Raw genomic sequence first — 24,581 nt, forward strand, 5'->3', positions numbered from 1 at the left:
AAAGGATCATCCACCACAACCAAGTGGGATTTATCCCCGGGATGCAAGGGTGGTTCAACATTCGCAAATCAATCAATGTGATAGAACATATTAATAAGAGGAGGGAGAAGAACCATATGGTCCTCTCAATTGATGCAGAAAAAACATTTGACAAAATACAACATCCTTTCCTGATTAAAACTCTCCAGAGTATAGGGATAGAGGGAACATTCCTTAAGCTCATAAAATCCATCTATGAAAAACCCACAGCGAATATCATCCTCAATGGGGAAAAGCTGGGAGCCTTTCCCTTAAGATCAGGAACACGTCAAGGATGCCCACTCTCGCCACTATTATTCAACATAGTACTAGAAGTCCTAGCAATAGCAATCAGACAACAAAAAAATACAAGGTATTCAAATTGGCAAAGAAGAAGTCAAACTCTCTCTTTTCGCAGATGACACGACACTTTATGTGGAAAACCCAAAAGACTCCACCCCCAAATTACTAGAACTCATCCAGCAATTCAGTAATGTGGCAGGATACAAAATCAATGCACAGAAATCAGTTGCTTTCTTATACACTAACAACGCAACTGTAGAAAGACAAATTAGAGAAATGATTCCATTTGCAATAGCACCAAAAACCATAAGATACCTCGGAATAAACCTAACCAAAGAGGTAAAGGATCTATACTCTAGGAACTGCAAAACACTCATGAAAGAAATTGAAGAAGACACAAAAAGATGGGAAAATATTCCATGCTCATGGATCGGAAGAATAAACATTGTTAAAATGTCTATGCTACCCAGAGCAATCTATACCTTCAAGGCCATCCCGGTCAAAATTCCAATGACATTTTTCAAAGTGCTGGAACAAACAATCCTAAAATTTGTATGGAATCAGAAAAGAGCCCGAATCGCCAAGGAAATGTTGAAAAAGAAAAACAAAGCTGGGGGCATCACGTTGCCCGATTTCAAGCTATATTACAAAGCTGTGATCACCAAGACAGCATGGTACTGGCACAAAAACAGACATACAGACCAATGGAACAGAATAGAGAACCCAGGTATGGGCCCTCAACTCTACGGTCATATAATCTTTGACAAAGCAGGACAAAACATGCAATTGGAAAAAAGATAGTCTCTTCAATAAATGGTGCTGGGAAAATCGGACAGCCACATGCAGAAGAATGAAACTCGACCATTCTCTAACACCAGTCACAAAGATAAACTCAAAGTGGATGAAAGACCTCAATGTGAGACAGGAATCCATCAAAATCCTAGAGGAGAACATAGGCAGTAACCTCTTTGACATCGGCCACAGCAACTTCTTTCAAGATACATCTCCAAAAGCTAGTGAAACAAAAGCAAAAATGAACTTTTGGGACTTCATCAAGATAAAAAGCTTCTGCACAGCAAAGGAAACAGTCAACAAAACAAAGAGGCAGCCCACAGAATGGGAGAAGATATTTGCAAATGACACTACAGATAAAGGGCTGGTATCCAAAATCCATAAAGAACTTCTCAAACTCAACACCCAAAAAACAAATAATCAAGTCAAAAAGTGGGCAGAAGAGATGAACAGACACTTCTCTGAAGAAGACATACAAATGGCTAATAGATACATGAAAAAATGTTCATCATCATTAGCCATCAGGGAAATCCAAATCAAAACCACACTGAGATACCACCTTACACCAGTTAGAATGGCCAAAATGGACAGGGAAAGAAACAACAAATGTTGGAGAGGTTGTGGAGAAAGGGGAACCCTCTTACACTGTTGGTGGGAATGCAAGTTGGTACAGCCACTTTGGAAAACAGTGTGGAGGTTCCTCAAAAATTTAAAAATAGAGCTACCCTATGACCCAGCAATTGCACTGCTGGGTATTTACCCCAAAGACACAGATGTAGTGAAAAGAAGGGCCATATGCACCCCAATGTTCATAGCAGCAATGTCTGCAATAGCCAAACTGTGGAAAGAGCCGAGATGCCCTTCAATGGATGATGGTCCATCATCATTTGGGGTCTTTTGGAGTTGAGAGATGTGGTCCATATATACAATGGAATATTACTTGGCCATCAGAAAGGATGAATACCCAGCTTTTACATCAACATGGATGGGACTGAAGGAGATTATGCTAAGTGAAATAAGTCAAGCAGAGAAAGTCAATTATCATATGGTTTCACTTATTTGTGGAACATAAGGAATAGCATGGAGGACACTAGGAGAAGGAAGGGAAAAATGAGCGGGGGCGGTATTGGAGGGAGAGATGAACCATGAGAGACTACGAACTCTGAAAAACAAACAGGGTTGTAGAGGGGAGGGAGGTGGGGAGGACTGGTTAGCCCGGTGATGGGTATTAAGGAGGACACGTACTGCATGGAGCACTGGGTGTTATACGAAAACAATGGATTGTGGATCACCACATCAAAAACTAATGATGTATTGTATGGTGACTAACATGACAAAATAAAATTAAAAAAAAAAAGTATATTGAAAAAAAATTCAGAGAAATTAGGTTACAATAGAATGAGTTTAAAAATAGCATTTCTTAAAAATTGGCACTTGGGCTTTCCAGTGTAGGTAACAAGTTTTATATTTCTGACCACTGAAGAGGTCAGGAGAAGAGGAGGGAGAAGATTTATATTTCTGACCACTGAAGAGGTCAGGAGAAGAGGAGGGAGAAGAACCATATGGTCCTCTCAATTAATCAAACATTAATTTGAAATGTTGAACTAATGATATAGTGACTGTGACGAATATAAACATACCTTAACAATCTCGCCTCCATCCACTTCCATTAACTTCTTTAAGTTGTGTTTAATGTTCTGGGAGTTCGAACGCCAATTTAACAGTCCCAACAGGTCAACTAGGAAGAACGACCACAAACCATAAAATTAGATGCTGATTGAAAGAAGTAATGCACACTACTTCAGGATACAACTATAAAACTCTCTAGAAAAGATAATTGCTCTTAATAGTGGCTAATTCCTATGTTTTTTTTTTTTTAATTTACTGTCTCCTATCTAAACCAGAAAAAACCTTGTGGTCTTTCAGTCTTCAGACAAAAAAATTAACCACTAATATATGAGAACATAAAACTGAATTCCTGAATGGAATTCATATTTCTGAAGTAATGACATCATAGACATATAGATGAAAAGCTGGAAGCACTTTTTTTTTTTAAGATTTTATTTATTTATTAGAGAGAGAGAGAGAGAGAGCAAGTGAGCATGAGTGGGGGTGCGGGGGGCGGGTTGGGGCAGAGAGAGAAGAAGCAGAGCTCGATCCCACAACTCTGAGATCATGACCTGAGCCAAAATCAAGAATCAGATGCTTAACCGACTGAGCCATCCAGGCATCCTGAAGACACTCTTAAGTAAACTTCATACCTTCAATTTGCTGCACTGCTTAATTCGTCCTTTGTCACTATGTGTATCTCAGTGGATGCAAAGGGAAAAGGGAACTTACATATATATGCACAGATGCATTTATTTTTTTAAAGATTTTTTCATTTATTTTAAAGAGAGAGAGAGCAAGAGCAGAGGGAAAGGGAGAGAGAATCTCAAGCTGACTCTGCGCAAAGCACAGAGCCTGATGTGGGGCTCGATCTCGACCCTGAGAACACGACCTGAGCCGAAACCAAGAGTTGGACACTTAACCAATTGAGCCACCCAGGTGCCCCACGCTAATCCATTTAAACATTGCATCCACATTGTAGAGATTTCATTTTTTTCCATTTTTGAGTTGAGGAAACTGAGACCTTATGAAATTAAATAACTTGACTTAGGTCACACAACGGCCAGGAGCATTATGAATGGCATTTAATTATAGACTTATCTGATTACCAAAAAACCATGTCTGTGCTACTCTATCATACTGCCTTGCCAGGGTTCTTCAAAGAAACAGACAAACAAATTAGATCGATTGCTATTTCAAAGGAAGGCAGAAGAGGCTCATGGTCCTTAGGGTAAGACTGGGACTGAAATCTTGAGGTGTATTTGGATTAAAGTGCAGAATTATGGATCTTTAAGCCATTTATAGCTTTAACCAATGTTGAAAGTGTCACAGGGAAATAGAACAGGCATCTGGACTGTTACTATTTTATCATTTTGTTTAGTACATTAAGCTACTATTCCAATTTACAGAGCATTATCCAGTATAAGTAGCAACACATGCTTTTTAATCAATGGACTTGTATAATATACAGAAGTTGTTAAAAACATATATTGTTCATGAGAATAGTCAATTTGCTTCCTGAGTGTTTGTTTTATTAGCTTGCCTATTGTTTAGTCCCTGGGAAACCTCCCAAACCCAGCACCTAGAGACTCCCCACTGTGAAGAGAAGAAGATCCCATACAACTCACAGAAGGTGGTGAGGCCCCGCCCGTGGCCTTTCTGCCAGGCCATCATCCACTATTCTGTTACCCCTCAGCAGCCAGACAAATCAACTCACTACTCCCCAGACTATGGCATGCTCTGCTAGATCCATGTCTTTGCATATATTCTTCTCTTTGTTTGAAATGCCCAGAAATACTTTAATACTATGTATTTGGTAAGCTCATACTTATGTTTAAGACCCACCTCAAATTGTATTCCCTCTGGGGAGACTGACCCAATCATTCTGTGCTATTTGTACGCTTTCCTACATATACGTATACGTAGACAAACATAACGAATAGTAAAGACACACTTGGTATCTCTTTGGCTCAGCCCATAGACCTGAGCCACTTGAGGGCAGGAACCATACTGCATTCATTGTTTTCCGCCATCATGGTGCCAGGCACCTCATAGGTGTTCAGCACATGTTTGCTGCAAGAATGAATGCATGGGTGGAAAAGGAGCCGGTGGCCCGCTCAACACAGTTCTTGGATTTACTCGTTTGTTCAGTGAGCATTTGGTAATAGACACTGTGCTGGGCTTGTCCACTACCCCGTTCCCATCTCCTACTCCCGCTGGAGGCTAGTAAATGGTACGGTTCCGTTTGTTACTTCACCCCACCAGTTGCTGCCTGAGGAAAAAGGATTTAGATACTTCACCGGGGTGAAGAGTCACCCGGCAGCTTTAAGCATCTGCAAACAACCCTCTATCAGCCCAGAGGTTTACGCCCTAGAAATATCTGCATTCCACATCACTGCCCATGTCAGGAATAGAGTTGGCATCTGGTGAATCAGAGGTCCTGGGGCTAGAAAAGCGGCAGCCCCATGTCAGAGCCAAGTCCACAGACTTCCTGGGCTCATTCATGCAGGTTGAGGCATATGGCTCTAGTTAATTCCTGTCAGTTGCTACACATTATCTCTCCTATTGTGCAGATGCACTACCATATGTTTGTCCATTCCACTGCTGATAAACCTTTGAGTTGTCTGCAGTTTTTTCTATTTATCACAAACAATTCTGCCATGAACATTCTCATGCATCTTCTGGTTTCCAGGCACAGCAGCTTCTCTGGGCCATAAAACTAGAATGGAATTTCCGGATCATCAGGAATGACCATCCCAATGTTATCCAAGGTTCTCTCAATTTACGTCCCTCCCCAAAATATTTAAGAATTCAGGGTACTCTGAATGACAATCCCCAAATTTAGGCTAGTGACTACTTTAGGGAAAGGATTAGAGACCATAACACTTAAAAAGGAAAAGAAAAATAAAGAAAAACCATACATTTTGGTGTTGCAAATACCTACTTTCAGACCCATGTCCACTACTTATGAACCTAGGGAAAATATTTTGGCACTTTAACTTTCTTTTTTTTTTTTTTTAAAGATTTTATTTATTTGACAGAGAGAGACACCATGAGAGAGGGGACACAAGCAGGGGGAATGGGAGAGGGAGAAGCAGGCTTCCTGCCGAGCAGGGAGCCCGATGCGGGGCCTGATCCCAGGAGCCTGGGACCATGACCTGAGCCGAAGGCAGATGCTTAACGACTGAGCCACCCAGGTGTTCCTTAACTCAACTTTCTGATCAGTGAACAGAATAATGGTGATGCTGGTGTCTTCGTGCAGTAGGGTGTTGGAGGATAAAATAAGATGCTGCTGGAAACTGTCCCACACCTACAAGGACCTGAACTCCCCTCTCCCTTTGTTGGAGTCACAAATCTATTCTCACCCTCTATACGGGCCCAACAACATATGATCCATATAAACTGGGTCTGATCTAGTTTTGAAAAAATTTATAAATGAAGAGTCTATAAGCTCTGTTTGTAACGCAGGCCAGTGGCTTTTAACCTTTAGAGTCTGAATAGTCCTTTGTAAAGCTAAGGAGAAATGCCATTGGTCATGGTCTCTGTGAAAGAACAGCGACCCTCTTTATCAGGAAGTGCCCTCTTGGAGTGGAGGGTTTCTTACTGTTCTTCAGCTTCCTCTTTCTCAGAATACATTAAACTGGTTCCTTATAACTTCCATCGAATTAGAAGAAAGAGAATACATGAACCACCCACAACCCTTATTATCATTATTTGTCCCTCGGAAGGCCCTGTGTCCTCTGATGCTTGGGATGTCCTACTGTTCTCTTCACTTTTCTCACATCTATCCTCCCTCGCAGCCCCACCCCGGGCCATGAGGACAGGACACCACTCCTCCCTGGTTCCAATGAATCTGCCTCTTTCGACCTTCTTTGGGATACGTTATTATGTAAGACTTTCATTCAGTTTGGTATGTTGAGTTTTTTGAGACCTAAACACTAGGAATGGGGAGGACAACAAAGCCAGGGCAGTTCCATCTGATGGAACTTTCTGGGATGATGGTGATGTTGTGTGTCTGCTGGCCAACACGAGAGCCTCCAGAAGCACAAAACCATGCAATACCTGAAACGAGCCTAGTGCAACCGTACTTTCCTCTATGCTAACTAAATTTCGCAAGCTCCACGTGCCTGGTGGCCACCACAGAGGGACAGCACGCCTTTAGAACATCTAGAAGATGAGCGAGGTGGATATCAGCAAATCAAGTGTCTGAGCTGGGTACTGATGCCTGTCCATACGCTGCCTGTATTTTTGACTGGAGATAATAAACAACTGAACCATATGGTTCTCTCTCATGGAAATTCCTTCTGCTTTTCATTGTAAGTTAATTTTAGCTACGCTGATCACTTGCTTTACTTGAAGTCTAATCTCTGGGAAGGATAATCTATTTGATAAATGCCATTTCTCTTGACTATCCCTTAATAGTCCTAAAAGTACATTAACGCTTGGTATTGTCTGCTGCCATACTTACAAAAATACCATTTTAACATTTCATAGTTAAAAGTTTGGAAAATAAGAGAAAGAGCACAGAAAATAAACTATTGTTCCAACTTCGGGAGTCTTTCCTTTTGGTCTTTTCCTGTGTACATATGATGAGGAGGAGGAGGATGGTGATGGTGGAGGTGGCTAGTATTCACACAGTGTTTACAGTGGGCGAGACACTTGCTTTGCTTTTACTTATTTGAATTTACTTCATCCTTTGAAATATGTACTAGTATCACTCCCATTTTCAAGACGAGGACACCAAGTCACAAAGAGGTCATGTGGCTTGCCCAAGAGGAAACAGCTAGTGGCAGAGCTGGGACTTGAGCCCAGGCGATTGGCTCCAAATCGTCAACATGTATCTAAACAAAACTAGGATTATACCCTGGCTAACGCTGAGTTTTCACATGTCTTTGACTACACTTTGAAATATGTTTGGCAGCTGTGCATATGTCATTTAATTACAGGATAATGCCCCCAATTACCGGACATTTGGATTGTTTCTGCTATTCCCCTATTATGAGTAACACGGAGACATCTTCATACCTGAATCTTTGTGCTCATCTTTCATTGTTTACTTAGGTTTAATTTCCAGGGATAAGACGACTGGCTCAAAGGGTCTGAATACATTCAAAACCTTTGATACACCTTCTAAATCATCTTCCATAAATACTGTACCATTTAACCTGGTACCAGCAGTTTATCTCATTTGCTTTTTCCCTAAGAAGGATTAGGTCACCGATACAGTTTTGTCATGTCTTCTATGAAGCTCAGAATGTTTTCTGGCTTAATTTTTGTTTTTCTCTTAATAGACTTTATTTTTCTGAGAGCAGTTTTAGGTTTACTGAAAAATTAAGCACAAAGTGCAGAGAGTTCCCATATACTCTCAGGGCTCCCCAGCTCCCCCTACTATTAATATCTTACATTAGTGTGGTACATCTGTTATAACTGATGACCTAGTATTAATACCATTCATGAACTAAAATCCACAGGATATATTAGGGTTTACTCTGTGTAGCACATTCTGTGGCTTTGGACAAATGTATAATGACATGCACCCATGTATTCATCACAGTATCATATAGTATAGCTTTACTGCTGTAGAAATCCCCTGTGCTCTGCCTATTCATCCCTCCTCTCTGAGGCCTTTGCAACCATGAAAATTTTCACTGTCTCCACAGATTTGCCTTTTTTTCTGGCTTAATTCTTGGTGAGTGTGTTTTTACTTTCACATGTGTATCAGCTCTGCACTTAACTCTGTTAAGGCCACTTGTCCAAGTTGAAATACTATCCATGTTCTCTAGCCAACCATGATTCATCAAAACAAACAATACTGACCCCTTTTAAAGATCAACCAACATCTGATCCCTGAGTGTACCTTATGTTTAAACTGTTTTGTCTATCCCTTCGTACTTCTGTAAGGCAGAGTCCCAGCCGTGTTCCTCACCCAAATCTTCTAAAAGCCCAAAGTGATTAATCCTCTCTCCATCATAGGGGCTATAGGATTTCTATGGCAAGTTCCCGGAGTTCCTCATTCTTGGCTCACTAAGTTCAGCAGGACCCCTTACTCGTAAGTTAAATGAACGAGAAGCTGTTATTGGATATCAAATACCATCATATACATAAGAGAAGTTAAAATTCATACCATAGATTTCAAGAAGGAACAAAGTGAAGCCCATTTGAACTATTCAGCTGATTTTATGAAAAGCCCCTGAATGCTTGGGGGAAAACAATGGGAAAGAGGAGGCTCTGTGGGGGGGCACGTGGAATTCTAACAGGAAACCCTTCCTGCTCTTAGCCACACCAGTTTGTTTGGGCAAGAGACTGATTCTTTTTCTCTGCCAGTACCCTCCCCCTTATTACCAATATCTGTTGTTTCATGTATTATACAGAGTACATTATTAAAGTTCTTTGCTGCCTTGAAGGAAGGAAACACAAGACTTGAAAAAATTTTCAGCCTCTGTTAATGAATACATTTACAGGTTTTATGATCTTAAAAAATACCAAACTACTTTTCATCCTATTTGAAAGACAGGCAAGATAACCTCAGAGTGAGTATTAGCTTTGTGATCAGTAGCACCCAGAACATCACGTGAAGAACGGGGACTAGAATCCGAAGTGTCCAGCATCCAGTCTCGGAAGACACAGCCCCATGTGGCCCAGCCCTCTGGGTCTAACAAAGGAGCCGAGGGGGACCAAACAGAAAACCCAGTGTGGGGTCAGTGTGGTCACCACACCTACCATTCTGGGTGAGTTTTGTGGAACAAATGAGGGTGGCGATCTGAAAGCTGTCTTTTGTGCTGTCCTTGCTTGGGGTAAAGTTGGCCAGGGTTTTGGACGCTTGGAGCTCTTTTTCTTCCATCTCTACCTTAGTTCCTGGCAGGGTCAGATAGAACTTAGCATCTTCCATTTTCTTGTTGTCACCCTGAAAAGGAAGCAAGTGAGGGACACCAAATGATGGGCAAAATCTCTTAGATGCAAATAAAACTGGTTTCTATCATGAGCACGGTGCCTTTCCAGGGCGTGAAACATGGTTTTACCAAATTATACTTACGCTCCTTCCAACTCTAAGACACTGTGATACTTTTCCAGGGTTTGAGCCCAGAAATAATTTCAACACTGAATAAAAATGGAATAAGCTGTGAACTCCAAACTGAGAACATCCTAGATCTCTGCTATAAATAAATCAATACTAAGGAATGAGGTTGGAGTTCATTTTCTTGAACCTGTAAATGGTCAGAAATGTCACTGGGTTGAGGGGTTGACTGGATTCATTGGGAGGAAATAGCTTGTCACGCCTTCCAAAACTAGCTGTGAAATAAGGGGCTGTTCAAGGAAGACCCACAACAGGTAGAGGCAGCTCAAAGAAGCTACCGGTTCTGTGATATCGTTAGATAAATGAGACCTTCCTGTGTCTACTTTCCACTTGAAAATCTCAGAAGATAATTCCATAGCAGTTAAAGAGTGAGGACCAAACTGCTAGGAAGGAAGGGAGGCCCCCCTAGCTGAGAAATGGTGCCTGGCTCTTGATGATACGAAAACCACATCCTACCACGCCCACCACACCCCAACCAAGCCCAACAGTGCAACTGGCCCTGTTCCACACAGGACGATGCAGAAGAGAGGCAGGAGGTCAGCCCTTGACTAGTCACTGCCACCGAACGCCGTTGCAGGGGAGGGAGATGTGATAACGATCCAACTCACTCCTTACAGAGAGGGGATGGGAGATCATGCAGCTGTAGCCCTCTGGTTTTCTAGACTCAAGGGGCAAACACTTCTAGCTCTCGACAAGTTTCTGATGTTTATCCACATAATTCTGACTGGAGCCTTGAGAACCCATTTCAGAGGGAGTAAATGTTTCCTAAGCCATTTTCTGAGCCTTGTTCTGTTAGCAGCACCTTATAAACCACCAGATCATGCCTCCCATCCTGCAGAGTGGTACCGTCCGGGTTCATCAGTTTCACGAAGGCCACGCCAAAGGCTCGCTCTGATTTATCTCTGGCTGAAAAGACAGAAATACAGGTCTGGGCAGTGCAGAAAGACGGCAGGAAGCGCTGGCTGGGATGGACAAGTTCCCATTTTGCTCCAGGGTATGACATTCAATTACACTATAATTAACACTGTTCAGCAAGCCACAATAAGCCGTGTGTAGTGTGCATGCCATGGGCCCCTCAAAGGAAATATTCCCCAGACTGAAATCTTCTAATACCTCCACGTAGGTTTTTCTTCCTACATTTGCAAATGAATGAGACCAGCAACTACCCAATCACTTCAATCGGAAATGTGGATGTTGACACGGACTTCCCCCCACCACGTCAACTCCATGTACTGAAGACCTCTGAAGCCTGTGCCTTTTCTCTCCCTCCCTTCTGTTCCCACCCTAGTTGCATTCATGTCTTCCCTGTATTTCTAGAGGATCTTTCCTTTTTTTTTTTTAAAGATTTTATTTATTCGTTTGAGACACAGAGATACAGAGAGAGAGAGAGAGAGAGAGAGAGAGAGCGCATGAGCAGTGGGAGAGGCAGAGGGAGAGGAAGAAGCAGACTCCCCGCTGAGTCAGGAGCCCGATGTGGGACTTGATCCCAGGACCCTGGGATCATGACCTGAGCCGAAGGCAGACGCTTAACCATCTGAGCCACCCAGGCGCCCCTCTAGAGGATCTTTCCAAGCAGTCCTTTTCTCCACACTGCAGCCAGAGTGAGACCTCCAAAAGCTTATCTAATCAGGCCAACCACACTGCTCCAAACCACCTCCACGAGACACCTCATTTCCCTTGCCTTAAGGCAGACTCAGTGAAGTGGGAATTATACTCCAAGGTTTATTATGCCACCTCTTCCTTCCGAGAAGTAGCCCAGGTGCCAGGAGGGTCCAGCCTCCGCAAGGAAGCAGAGCACCTCCCTCTGGATCTTCAGGTGTTGGCCTCTGGCCTCTAAGGTATCCCCTCGCTGGGTGTCGATGCCTGGGACAACCTGTGGCCTGTTCTCATCACACGCACAACTCTGATGTCAGCAGTGGCTCATGTGCCCCCAGACTGGCTGAGCGCTAAACCACTATATGATTACATTACAATTTGTTTATCCATTCTTGGTACCCGTTAGGCTATATCCGATGTGGGGATATTATGAATAAAGCTGTTATAAACATACACTAAACCACAACCACCACCATTACCACCCATAAAACACCTTTTAAGGGCTCCTCCATAACCTGGTTCAAAATAACCTTCATCCCTCATGATGTGGCTCCACCCTGCCTGGATTCAGACTGCTGAGGTGTCAGTGCGCGCTCTGTCACTCCCTAGGCCTGTGGCCCTGGGCAAGAGTCTCATTTCTCTGTCCTCACTTTGTTTTTTGTATAAACGTGGATAAAAGCATTACGCACCTTATCAGGTGACTGTGGACACTACACAGTGAATGAACAGATTCACTTAGTGTCTCATACAAACTAAGGGCTTGATAAATGCTAGCTTAGTATTATGTAGAACCACAGGAAATTGCTGATATTTGACTATTTGATACTGACCTCCAAAAACAGCAGTTTTGTGGGGTTCAACCTAATATTAGGACTGCTCCCACCGCTCTCACTTCAGCCCTACCGCATTCACTTTGTGGGTTTCAAACACATTTCTCCACCATCATTCTTCCTTCTACACCTGTAAGTCTCAGGATGTCAAAATCATGCATAGATGACAGGGCTGGACGCTTTGCTACATGCCTCCTTACAACTCTTTGCTGGTGTAGCACCGACCACACTGACATTAGTTGCCTTTTCTCTTGCTCATCTTCCTAACCAGACCAGCAGAGACTTCAGGTCACTACCCATGTCCTATCCTGTGAAACCCTTATAGAACATCTATTAACATCATACAGAACCTTAATATTCATAGAACACATTTTGGGGAAATTCTTTAAAAAAAATTTTTAAATTTAAATTCAATGTACTTAACATATATTTATTATTAGTTTGAGGCACAGAGTTTAGTGATTCATCAGTTGTATATAACACCCAGTGCTCATTACATCATGTGTCCTCCTTAATGCCCATCCCCCAGTCACCCCATCTCCCCTCACCGCCCCCCTCCAGCAACCCTCAGTTTGTTCCCTAGAGTTAAGAGTCTCTTATAGTCTGCCTCCCTCTCTGTTTTTATCTTATTTTATTTTTCCTTCCCTTCCTCTATGTTCATCTGTTTTGTTTCTTAAATTCCACATATGAGTGACATATGAGTGACATTCTCTGATTTCCTTAACACTAATGAATCCTGAAGTAATGGTGCTAAGTATGTACTTTCCAAATATTTTGTTTTCCAGACCCACAAAAGTTCTGTCGAGCAAGAGTAAATATTTTTTTTTTTAACAGAAATATGTTGTAGACCTTCTAGTACTTACATTCCTGAGATGACCTGTGTCGGAAGGTAAATCTTATATGGCAGCGAGTAACCTCTTCTATAGCGATGGATACCTGCACAATAATAAGGAACTTACAGTTGATATATCCACAGTATGTTGCACTCTTAGCTCATTTTACAGAGTTGGTTCATTTTTAGTATCTTATTACAGCACAGAGTGAGATGGAGAGTAAAGGTCCATTCAAAACAGATTGAGTTATTTTCAAAACCTAAAGAATGTCAAGAGAAATCACCTTTGCTGTTTATCATGGACTCTGAGGATGGCGATATTACAAGTTTCTAGTACGTTCTCAAGTATGAAAGAGGAAAGACTTCAGAGGAAAAAGATCAGGACTTTGGGGTCTATACAGGAGCTTCCAGACTGCAAGGTGTATTGTAAGTTGATTGATATGGTAATAATTAGGGTCCATAACAGAAGGAAAAGATAATATACTGGGGACAAGGAAGCTTTTTGCTGTTTCCATATATAGAGGGGACAAGGAAAACAGAAGTACATGGCAATGAAAAGAGCAGAGAATTTGTGGCAAATAGTTAAATAAATTATAGCATGATCATATAATGGAATATTATTCGAGTACCTAGAGACCCACTTCTGAAGAACTTTTAATGCCTTGAGATAAGTAGTTTTAAAAAGCACAACATAAACCTGTTATAAACAGCACATTCCAAAACATATGAAGTATATAAAATTGTGGAAAATGATTGCTTCTGCATTGAGATATTAGTGCAATTTTTTTTTTTTTTGAGTTTTCTAGGGAGAGCTCATAAGACTTTGACAATCAGATTTGATTTTGACAATCAAGAAGTAGGCTCCAATTTAGGTTTGGATATTAAGCAGTTACAGGATCTTGGAAAGTCACCTGACCATTTTTGAGTCTTGGTTACCTAATCAGAAAGGGCATTACGACACTGTTTTAGCCACAGGGCTACTGAGCGACTCACAGGGGATGTCTTATCTAAAAAGCACTTGGGAATTTGTAATACACATATTTAGATTGAAAAGAGGCCCAGAAAACTTGGTCAGAGGCCAAGAAGAAAAAACATGTTAGGCAACTGCTTGCAGAGTGTGAAAATTTCCATTTGGTTTTAGATCATCTTGGCAGCCTATTACATCATTACAACTACAAGCGTCTCTAGTCAAATTTCTATACACATTTATCAATGGGAATGTTATTTAAGAATTCTGAGTTAAAGATAAATACTCTCATGCAGAATTGTATCAATTCATTTCTTATAGGACACCACAGGCAACCGATCTATAACTTCAGGATAAAGAAGGAATGATTTGTGAGTAAAAAGAAGAAAGGAATCTAAACAAGGTTTAATATATGACGGAGATTACTTAATATATGATGGAGATTACAAATGGCGCATCTCACCTTGACAGTCTCATACCAACAGGGCTGCTTGACTTGGTAATAGACTACTGATTTGTACTCTGAAATGCCTTCATATCCAGCACCAGGATGAATTGCTTTCTTTGGATGGGAAGAAAAAATTAAAAGAGGATTTTTTAAATTGTTTTTTATTTTAATTCCAGTATAGCTGACATACAGTGCTATATTAGTTTCTGATGTATAATACAGTGATTCAACAATTCTGTACATTACTCAGTGCTCATCACAAGTGTGCTCTGAATCCTCATCCCCTATTTCACCCATCACCACACCCACCTCCCCTCTGGTAGCCATCTGTTCTCTATGGGTAAGAATCTGTTTCTTGGTTTGTCTCTTTTTTTCCCCTTTGCTCGTTTGTTTTGTTTCTTAAATTCCACATACGCGTGAAGTCATATAATATTTGTCTTTCTCTGACTGACTTATTTCACTTAGCATAGCACTCTCTAGCTCCATCCATGTTGTTGCCAATGGCAAGATTTCATTCTTTTGATGGCTGAGTAATATTCCATTGTGTGTGTATACACACACACACAAACAAACACACACACACACACACATCTTCTTTATCCATTCATCAGTCGATGGACACTGGGCTGTTTCCATAACTTGGCTATCGTAAATAATGCCGCTATAAACAAAGCGGTGCATGTATCCTTTTGAGTTACTGTGTTTGTATTTTGGGGGTAAATACTTAGAGCAGATGATTTCATCTAGAAAAATAAGAGAACTGCACACGCCATGCATGAGCCCTCTACTCTCCATGCGGCCAGCACGTGTCTCACACCAGCACACATCCACCAATCACATTTGGAGGCTGAAGAGTAGGGTTAAGAATGAGTTTCTACTTCTTTCTTTGAGGGTCTAAGTGTATAACTGTGGTAGTCACTAAGGGACCCAGCACCATCCTACCCCTTTTGGGTTGCAGTTTCCTGATTACTAAAACAAAACCTAAAGACCAGTGGGAGTCGATGTTTAACAGCTCTCTACGGGGTGTGTCTCCTCTGGTTCTGTGGACTTGGCACAGGAAGGGGGCCCTGCAGCACCTTCTGGGCATCCGCACTACTTCGCTCCAGCTCCACAGGGACCTACCTCGCTTGAAAGTGGCCAAATAACTTGCCAATGATATAGAACTTCTGGATCAGAAGCATACACGTGAAATCACTAGTAGCTGGAGATACTTCTTAGAATGGGAGAAATAATGAAAATAAGAGTCTAAATGGGTTTCTTAGTAAACTTGGTAATTGCTAATCACAAATCTAACAGGTTTCATCCTTTTTCCTTATGAAAAAAACAAATGCACACTAATGTGGAGAGCAAGTCACCTCAGACCAAAGTCCCCTGTTGGAAAGAAGCGTGTGATGGCAGCAGGATTTCTGGGTAGCCCCACCTACCTCCAGGAGCTTGCCCTCCTCATCGTACACAGACATGGTCACCTCCACATTCTTTGGCGTCTTCTTTTTCCCTTTGTCAAACTCCCCGTGGATCAAAGTGACATAAATATCATTCCGCACGTCCCCTGCAATAGGACAACCCATCCTGTGAGTGGTACTGAGAGAAGTCATTTTGAATGTTCAGGATGTAATAAGATATAACATGTAGATAAAATATGAAATGATCTGACTTGGGGCACCCAGGTGGCTCAGTCAGTGAAGCATCTGCCTTAGGCTCGGGTCATGATCTCGGGGTCCTGGGATCGAGTCCCACGTTGGGCTCCCTGCTCCATGGGAAGTCTGCTTCTCCCTCTGCCCCTCCCCCCACCACTTGTGCTCTCTCTCTCAAATAAATAAATAAAATCTTAACAACACCAAAAGAAATGCTCTGACTTTATAGGGAGCTATTCATACAGCAGAAGTTTTTATATGTATTGTCCTCTTCAGCTTCCCTCAGCCTATCTTTCCATACATACCAAAGTGTCTCTGAAATGCAGTGTTTTAAAATGAACTCTTTTCAATAGTAATCCTTTGTTCTGTTTATTAATAACTGCTTTCTAATAATAAGTACACAATGTATTTTATTAGGTTACAGTAGCAGATTTTTTTTAATAATGCCTTGGAGGGTGGTATTTTAACACATCTGAAAATAACAAAAGCTAATGTTTATTGGGTGCTTCCTCCATGCTAGGCACTGTTCAACGTGTCTTACAGGTAATCATTACGTTTATTTAAATCAGCTTAATTGTTTTTACCACTATCAGAATCATTTCCCCTTGTCATATTCTTGGTTGTCCAGCACAAAATTTTAAAAATTAATTAGCAAATGAATAGCCCCCACAGTGAAGAAAAAAAGTAAATGTTAGTAAGATGCTTAAAGAAAACCTAGAATGAATGAAAGGCATGCCAAGTTCCTGGCCAGGAAGGCTCGGTATTATAAAAAGGACTCCAAAATCTATTCTATATTAAACTGCTTCCCAATGTAAAAAAGTAAAACCTTCTAGCACTATAAGAACACAGGGGTGCACAGTAAGGGCACTTTTCATTTTCATCACTCATCTGCTTAGAAAAGAAATTAAGGTCTTGCCCACAGTTGGTTAAGGTGAAGCAAAAGGGACTTATTCATACAACACAGTTTGAAATCTTAATTGACATATGCTTTGTCAATAGAGAAACGGACAATTTGTGTTAAAAGCCTTATCTGACAAAGCAACTTCACTGGTAATATTTGTCCCACAGTATTAAGAATGTAAGCAAAAATTTATCTATAAGGATATTCACTGTGGTGTTGTTTACAAAAGTGAAAACTTGGAAAATCCTCAATTTCCAACAATAGGCAGCAGTCTGAATACAGTACAATCAGATGAGATAATATTCACTTATTCATTTAAAAAACTGACTGAGCACCTACTCTGTACCAAGCACTGTGCCAGGTGTTTGGAAGACAATGGTGAGCCGTGCACCAGCTTCGCTCTCATACAGCCTACCGTCTAGTGGAGGAGAGAAGCATTAGCAGATAATCACAGGACAAAATGCATCATTACAAATGAAGGAAAAGGTCAGGCTCTGTGAAGGCATAACACTAAGTCCCAACTGTGTCTGGAAGGTGTGAGTAAGAATTACCCAGTTAAAGAGAGAAGAGAGATCCATTCAGGTAGGAATAGTAGCTACTGAAGTCCCAAGGCAGGAAGTAGTTGGATCTACGGTAATGGAGTTCAAAGGAGCAGTCTTGAGGCTATGGACACAAAGTTAGAAGCAACTAACACACAGAGGCAAAGTGAGTGGATGAGATCACACAGGAAGAGAATACAGGCATGAGAAGGAAAAGAGGCCTGTTATGGACTGAACTGTTCCCCCTAAAGTCATATGACGAAGCCCTCACCCCTAATACCTCCAAATGCGACTGTATTTGGAGACGGGCTGCTTAAACAGGTGACTAAGGTAAAATGAGGTCATATAGTGGGCACTAATCCAATAAAACTTGGAAAATCCTTACAAGAAGAGAGTAGACCCAGGGGTGACCATGTGAGGATGTAGCAAGAAGACGGCCATCTCCTAGCCAAGAAGGGAGGCTCGGAAGAAACCAGCCCCACTGACATCTCAGACATCCGGCCTCCAGAAGTGTGAGAAAATAAATGTCTGTTGCTGAAGCTGCCTAGCATGTGGTACTTTATCAGCCCGAGCAAACTAATAGAGGACAGAAGGACCAGACACTGGGGAACTCTTTAACATTTAAAGGCAAGGTCGAAGGTGACATGGTGGCAAAGGGGAATGGAGACAAAGAGAAGAGTGCAGGTCCCTGATGATGAGGGAGGACCGGTTCCACAAGGGGTGGTCAACAATGTCACGTGCTGCTGGGGGAAGCCGAGACAATCTTTAGGCTAAAAAATATCCACTGGACTTAGTGACATTACACTCTAGGGGGACTCTAGTGACACCATTCTGGACAGGACAGACGGTGACTGACAGATGCAGAAAGAGAGACAGAGAGTACGTTATGCGATGGCTTCTGAGATTCTGGATGTGCAGATGGGGGCAGACAGCAGGAGCACCTGGGCTAGAGGGGAAAGTCAGGCTGAGGGAAGGGCTTAAGATGTCTCTGGAGTCTGTTCAAATGGTGATGAGGAGCAACAAGGTAAGGAACTTTGGTCTGAACCTCTTATTTCTCAAACCTGGCTGATCACCAGAATCACTGGGGGAGCCCTGGTCTTACAAACTGAATCGGAGTCTCTGGAACACTGTGGGAACCTGTATTTTAATGTTTCTGAGCTGATCCAAAGACCAGCATCTGGGAGCCATTGTCTGAGATGACTTTCCAAGCCTATGACAGCTCTGGCAGTCCAGGAGGCAATCCTATTGACTAGAAAGATCGGAAAGAATCTTCTAGCCAGACTGCAAAGAGAAATTTCACTTTGCCTGAAAAAATAAACTTCTCCATTTTATTGTTTCAGATTTCATTCTTCCTGTAGTAATAATACTGCCGTCAGTTATAGGAATATTACCAATGCTTATTTTTTTAAACAAGAAGACAGACATTTTCACAGAATAAAGATGAAGATGGATTGGGCTGAGTGAGTCTAAAAGGGATAACATCAGCAGACGAAGAACCACCTTCTTTCACGAGAAAAGAAAAAGATGGTCTCCATTTTACAGATAGCTCTTCTTCGCATTCATCCTTTTTAATGCCTGCTACATGCAGACGATGTGTGTGGCAACACATTATTACTGCTCCTTAATCTCCAGAAGGAGGAATAAGAGGTTGTGTTACTTTAAAAGAACCCCAATTTTTATGCAGTAGACAACAGCATCGTTTTCTAAAATTTTTCTAGCATGCCAAAGGTTACTTATTTATATATTCTATCTACCTATCTATAAAATATGTAATATCATCTTTTAATATTTGTAACACATACGCTTCATGTAATACATATATATATATCTTATATAAAGTTCCTTGAGATGATTTCCTTTCATTACTATAAAGATTAAGAAATCAAACTGGGGGGCACCTGGGTGGCTCAGATGGTTAAGCGTCTGCCTTCGGCTCAGGTCATGATCCCAGGGTGCTGGGATTGAGCCCCGCATTGGGCTCCTGGCTCAGCGGGGAGCCTGCTTCTCCCTCTGCCTCTGCCCCTCCCCCTGCTCATGCGCTCTCTCTCTCTGTGTCTCAAATGAATAAATAAAATCTTAAAAAAAAAAAAGAAAAAAGAAAGCAAATGGGTTAAGTCAGTGAAATCAAGAGAACACATATGCAGATCACCAACATATGGTGCCAAAAAAGACAAAACGAGTAAGAAAACCATAGAATGTTTACATTCTTGTCACCACATGTATGAGGAGAGCCAAGCACACAGTCGGAGTTCAAGCAAATGGGGCAAAGGCTCTGGCGGACACTGTGCTGAGCAGGGACCTCGCTGGAGCTTCCTGGCCAGCAGCCCCCAGTGCTGGTGATGTCATCCTGAGAAAGGGACATGCGACAAGGCAAATCACTCTCGGGGCACAAAACCTGTGCTACCATTAGCGATCCTTAATGGCTAATGTAGGGAAGAATTTCAGAGGGGCTCGTGCAGAGCAGAAAGGAAGAGTGTGACAAGGAAACTCTGAGTTACATGTAGAAGCATCATCTTGGGCTCATGCACTGGGTACTGCAACCCTCCTGGAGTCTTCCACTGTCTCGATACCACAGATGTGAGTCGCTAAAGACCACAGAGGTTCTTGCATTGCCTCAACCATCCCGTTAGAAGTAACTGCTGCATGGAAGGAAGAACTAAAGGATGCATAACAGGTGAACCACGTAAAAGCTTTTACCTGGAAGTATTATTTCAGGAAAGCCCATTTTTCGGGCAATTGCAGTTGATCTATCCACCAGGTGTGAAAAATTCTTCTGAACCTGTGAGAGGTCACCTGGCAAAAGCTTCAAAGATACCCAAAGTCCTTTAAAGAAATAAAGGATGAACTTTTAGTTCTCTTTATGATCTATACCATAAACACACAGGGAAACGCTGAAAAAAAATATGCATTGTATTAACATACAGATACTTTATTATAAAAATGTAAATTCTCCCCCAGTTAACTTATAATTTTCATGACACTCCTATCAAAATCACAACAAGACTTCCTTGAGAATTTGACAGGGGTGTGAACAGATGTTTACTTTGGGGGGAAAAAAACACGAGTAAAGACAGCCCCTATCAGATACCAAAATATTGTACAGCTGTAATGAAGTGTTGTATTAGTGGTAGAAAAGATATATAAATCAATGGAAACAATTAGATTAAATACTATAATATATAGCAATTTAATATATAGTAAAGACGCATAACAAATCCTGAAAAAAGAAACAACAATTTCATAAATGTGCTGGAATAATTTTCTTGCTACTTAAAAGAGAATCAAATTTCTCACCTCACGTTTTCATTAAAATAAATTCCTAATATAATAAAGAAATAAAATGAACCTTTTTCCTAAGTTTAGAGACAAATGAAGAAATCACATACAAAAAGAATTTTCTAGGGGCATCTGGGTGGCTCAGTCAGTTAAGCGTCCAACTCTTGATTTTGGCTCAGGTCACGATCCCAGGGTCCTGGGATCAAGTCCCATATGGGGCTCCACACTCAGCAGGGAGTCTGCTTGAGGATTCTCTCCCTCTCCCTCTGCCCCTTCCCACACTTGTGTGCATGTGCATGTGCATGCTCTCTCTGAAATAAATAAATAAATCTTAAAAAAAGAATTATCTATACACAAATGTAAAGTTTTGATATTTATAAAGAAGTGAAAGGCAGGCTACCAATGCTGAAATACCTATAAGAAATTACAAGAAAAACATCAAATAAATGGAACGTGTATAGACAATTCACAAAGAAGTACACGAAGTTGGTAAATATTTGACAAATCAAAAATTGAAAAATACATGTTCTATATAAGACATTGTCATCTTCATAGTAACTGAGAAGGAAAACTTTAGAAAAACTCACAAATGCATAGGAAGGGTAGGTAATTCACCACCAAGTAGTTTTTTAAATTTAAAAAAAAATTTTTTTTTTAAAGATTTTATTTATTTGACAGAGAGAGACACAGTGAGAGAGGGAATATAAGCAGGGGGAGTGGGAGAGGGAGAGGGAGAAGCAGGCTTCTCACGGAGCAGGGAGCCCGATGCAGGGCTGGATCCCAGCACCCTGAGATCATGACCTGAGCCGAAGGCAGACGCTTAATGACTGAGCCACCCAGGCACCCCTCAAGTAGTTTTTTTTTTAAAACTGCAAGAAAACTATGGAAGTCTACTTTTCACCTTTCAAATAGGTAAAAAAATTTTTTAAGATTTTTTTTTTTTTAAGAGAGAATGACCACAGGACTAGCAGGGAACGGGCGAGGGGGAGAGAATCCTAAGCAGGCTCCATACCCAACATGGAGCCTGACACCTGGCTGGATCTCACAACCCTGAGATCATGACCTGAGCCAAAATCAACTTAACCAACTGAGCCACCCAGGCGCCCAACAAACAGTTAAAGATTTTTAACTATCAGCTTGCCAACCAGGCACTGTGGTAATCAGCACCCACTGGCAGAAGTCGATGGAAAGCAATCTGGTAATATGTGTTATATCTGAGTTTGAGCTTGTTCCCATAATCTGCCCTAGGAGTCCTATTTCTGGGAATTTTCTTGGGGAGGCAATCCTAAATATGGAAAAAGCTTCATGTATAAAAGTAGTCACAGCAGTTATTGAAATTTATAATGGTTACAAAATAGAAAACACACTTAAGTGTTTCCCTAGGGGGATGAAATTTTCTTAAATCCAAGCAATGGAATATCATGCAGCCAGCCACCGAAAAATATTTGTAATGAGCATAAAAACATTTGGAAAGTACTTGCTTCATTAAGCAGCAAGAAAGCAAATATTTTTTTTTTCACTTTTGTTTGGGGAAAAAAAAAGAAATTACATATACACAGCAATTTATTTAGTATAAGGACTTTCCACTCTAATAAATCATACCCTAGGCTACGAGTTCTAAAACAACAGAAATGTATTTCAGATTCTTTAATGATTCCTCACATGTCTTTCCTACCCAGAACAACTGTGAATATATGGAAAAGGGAATATGCTGAAAATAATGTGTTTCCTGATTGCCTCCACTTCAGTAGAAGATAGTTACAGGGTGGTTTAAAAAAAAAAAAAGAAAAAAATAGTGACCCAATCTTCAAAATTATCCCCAAACCATCACCATCATGGTATTTGAATTTTAAAATTTTAACTAGTTTTTAAAATATTATTTGAATTTAAAATGCAGTTTCAATGAATGGAATTTCTTAGTTAAAATTGTCAACAGAACGATATATGGAAGCACTAAAAACAACTCAAAATGTTTTGCTAGCTAGCCCGTTATTTCATATTAATATCTGTTCAGGGGCGCCTGGGTGGCTCAGTTGGTTTAAGCATCTGCCTTTAGCTCAGGTCATGATCCTGCATCCATCAGGCTCCCTGCTCAGTAGGGGGTATGCTTCTCCCTCCCTCCCCCGGCTTGAGCTTGCGCTCTCTCTCTCTCTCTCCCTCAAATAAATAAATCAAATCTTAAAAAAAAATAGTATCTGTTCATTTGTATTACTTTGGTCTCTTTCCTCTTAATTTTACTTAATATAAGGGGAGACAAAACTGAAAAAGGACTCATGGGATAAAAATTTGTTCCACAGAATTTACAAAATACAGCTGTGATCCAATTCAGTGCTGAGTGCAGCCTCTGCACTCTTCAGTGTAAAATGCCTTCAGCAGGAAGCTGAGGTGAGCAATCCCCAGCAGGGTCTGCTCTGCATCAAAGATAGGGAAAAGGGCCAGAGTCCAAGGACCCAGTTCCAATGCCGCCCCGCCAAGCCCCCTCCCAGCTTAGTACGCAGGGCTGTGTACCTTGTCCTTTGTGATTCACTTCCTTCGCTGCTATCACTTTATTCAAGACTGAAGTGAGTGGCTCATTCTCCCCAATCACATGGGATGTTATCAGGGGCGACATGATTAGCTGTCTCTGCCGGATATAGGTTTCCATTGCAATTCTGGGGAAGTCAGAAATGAGAGGTAAGGAAAAAAGAGGAAGTTTCTATAGCACAGCTTCAGACAGCGTGGATTCTATGGGAATAATCTGGAAATCTAAACACTAGACCCACCTCATGAGAGGACTCTCCTTTTCCTTTATTTTTCCATGGGGTGCCTATCTTGGTCATTTCCAAGATGAATTTGGTGTCTAAGATAGACACCCCCGTGGAAAAAGGAAAAAACAAACCTCCTAAGAACAAACAAAACTGATGGCCAAATGTTAACAAAACCAGAGGCAAGGCCTAATGCTCTTTCTGAGGTGGGACAGGCTGACATAATGGAAGTGAAGTGCAGGAGGGATGGGACCGGTGATCTGGCCTCCAGTCCTGGTTCTACCTGACATACGCTCCAGGCCTCAGTATCCTCATCTGCATGCTGGGCCTAGATCAGATGCCTTCAAAGGCCTCCATCTGGCACCAACACTTGACGCACAGACAAGAGCGGCATGCACGCAGTAGCTTCTGGAGGGCGTTCTTCGATTCTCATGTGACGGCAAACTCCATGGCACAGCCACCGGCAAACAAGCTTCACTTTCATGATCCCACAGGCTGAGATCCAAGACCCAAACACAGCCCCTCCCGACAGCACGAGCACCCTCAGGAACTCCGTTTCAGCCTGGTGCAGGTCGGCAGTCTCCCTCTCTGCTGTGGTTTTGTTCTCTTGCCCGTGACGCAGGCCAGCTTTCTCTGCAGGCTTCTGATCTCGACCCTGATAGTAGCAGGGAAATGTACTACCATGTCTCGGTCAAACCAAATACCAAATATGGCTGGGATCTGAGTGGCTCTCTTCAAAGGACTCTCGCTTCGATGGACTAGCAGAATCCATCCAGGAGACTCTCCTCATATAATACGCTGTAAAGCTCATTGATGAGGTAAGCTATGAAAGCATTTGCCATAAATCTTAGGAGTTAAAAGCCAGAGACTGTGATTTGCATCATGAATGCTTTACAGTGGCTGTTGGCTGCACAGTGAGTGGCAATCAAATTAGGGCTGGGCTCCTTGGAAACTCAAAGCGCCTATTATTGTACAGTGAAGGCGATCTCAGGGCTCACTGTTCAACATGGCTGCGCGA

At 41.7% G+C, this 24,581-nt stretch overlaps 1 protein-coding gene across 6 annotated transcripts in view; it reads right to left on the minus strand.

The window, feature by feature from the left end:
* The window catches only part of DOCK5 (dedicator of cytokinesis 5), a 216,986-nt gene that overhangs the window by 88,910 nt on the left and 103,495 nt on the right, over window positions 1–24,581 (minus strand). For all 6 annotated transcript variants that reach the window (XR_010409659.1, XM_064585368.1, XM_064585369.1 and 3 more), the window contains exons 12-19: window positions 23,328–23,470; window positions 20,241–20,366; window positions 15,894–16,018; window positions 14,485–14,583; window positions 13,086–13,158; window positions 10,599–10,702; window positions 9,442–9,625; window positions 2,754–2,851 (exon numbers count right to left, since the gene is read on the minus strand). Coding sequence is in view for 5 of the 6 variants with exons in the window: in XM_064585368.1 (XP_064441438.1) it covers window positions 2,754–2,851; window positions 9,442–9,625; window positions 10,599–10,702; window positions 13,086–13,158; window positions 14,485–14,583; window positions 15,894–16,018; window positions 20,241–20,366; window positions 23,328–23,470 (952 nt within the window). In the remaining variant the exon portion in view is untranslated. The remainder of the gene's footprint in view (window positions 1–2,753; window positions 2,852–9,441; window positions 9,626–10,598; window positions 10,703–13,085; window positions 13,159–14,484; window positions 14,584–15,893; window positions 16,019–20,240; window positions 20,367–23,327; window positions 23,471–24,581) is intronic.

The sequence above is a fragment of the Mirounga angustirostris genome, unplaced genomic scaffold (assembly GCF_029215605.1).
Source record: "Mirounga angustirostris isolate CCGP_5_RB_7025 unplaced genomic scaffold, mMirAng1.0.hap1 SCAF_2, whole genome shotgun sequence".
NCBI classification, from domain to species: domain Eukaryota; kingdom Metazoa; phylum Chordata; class Mammalia; order Carnivora; family Phocidae; genus Mirounga; species Mirounga angustirostris.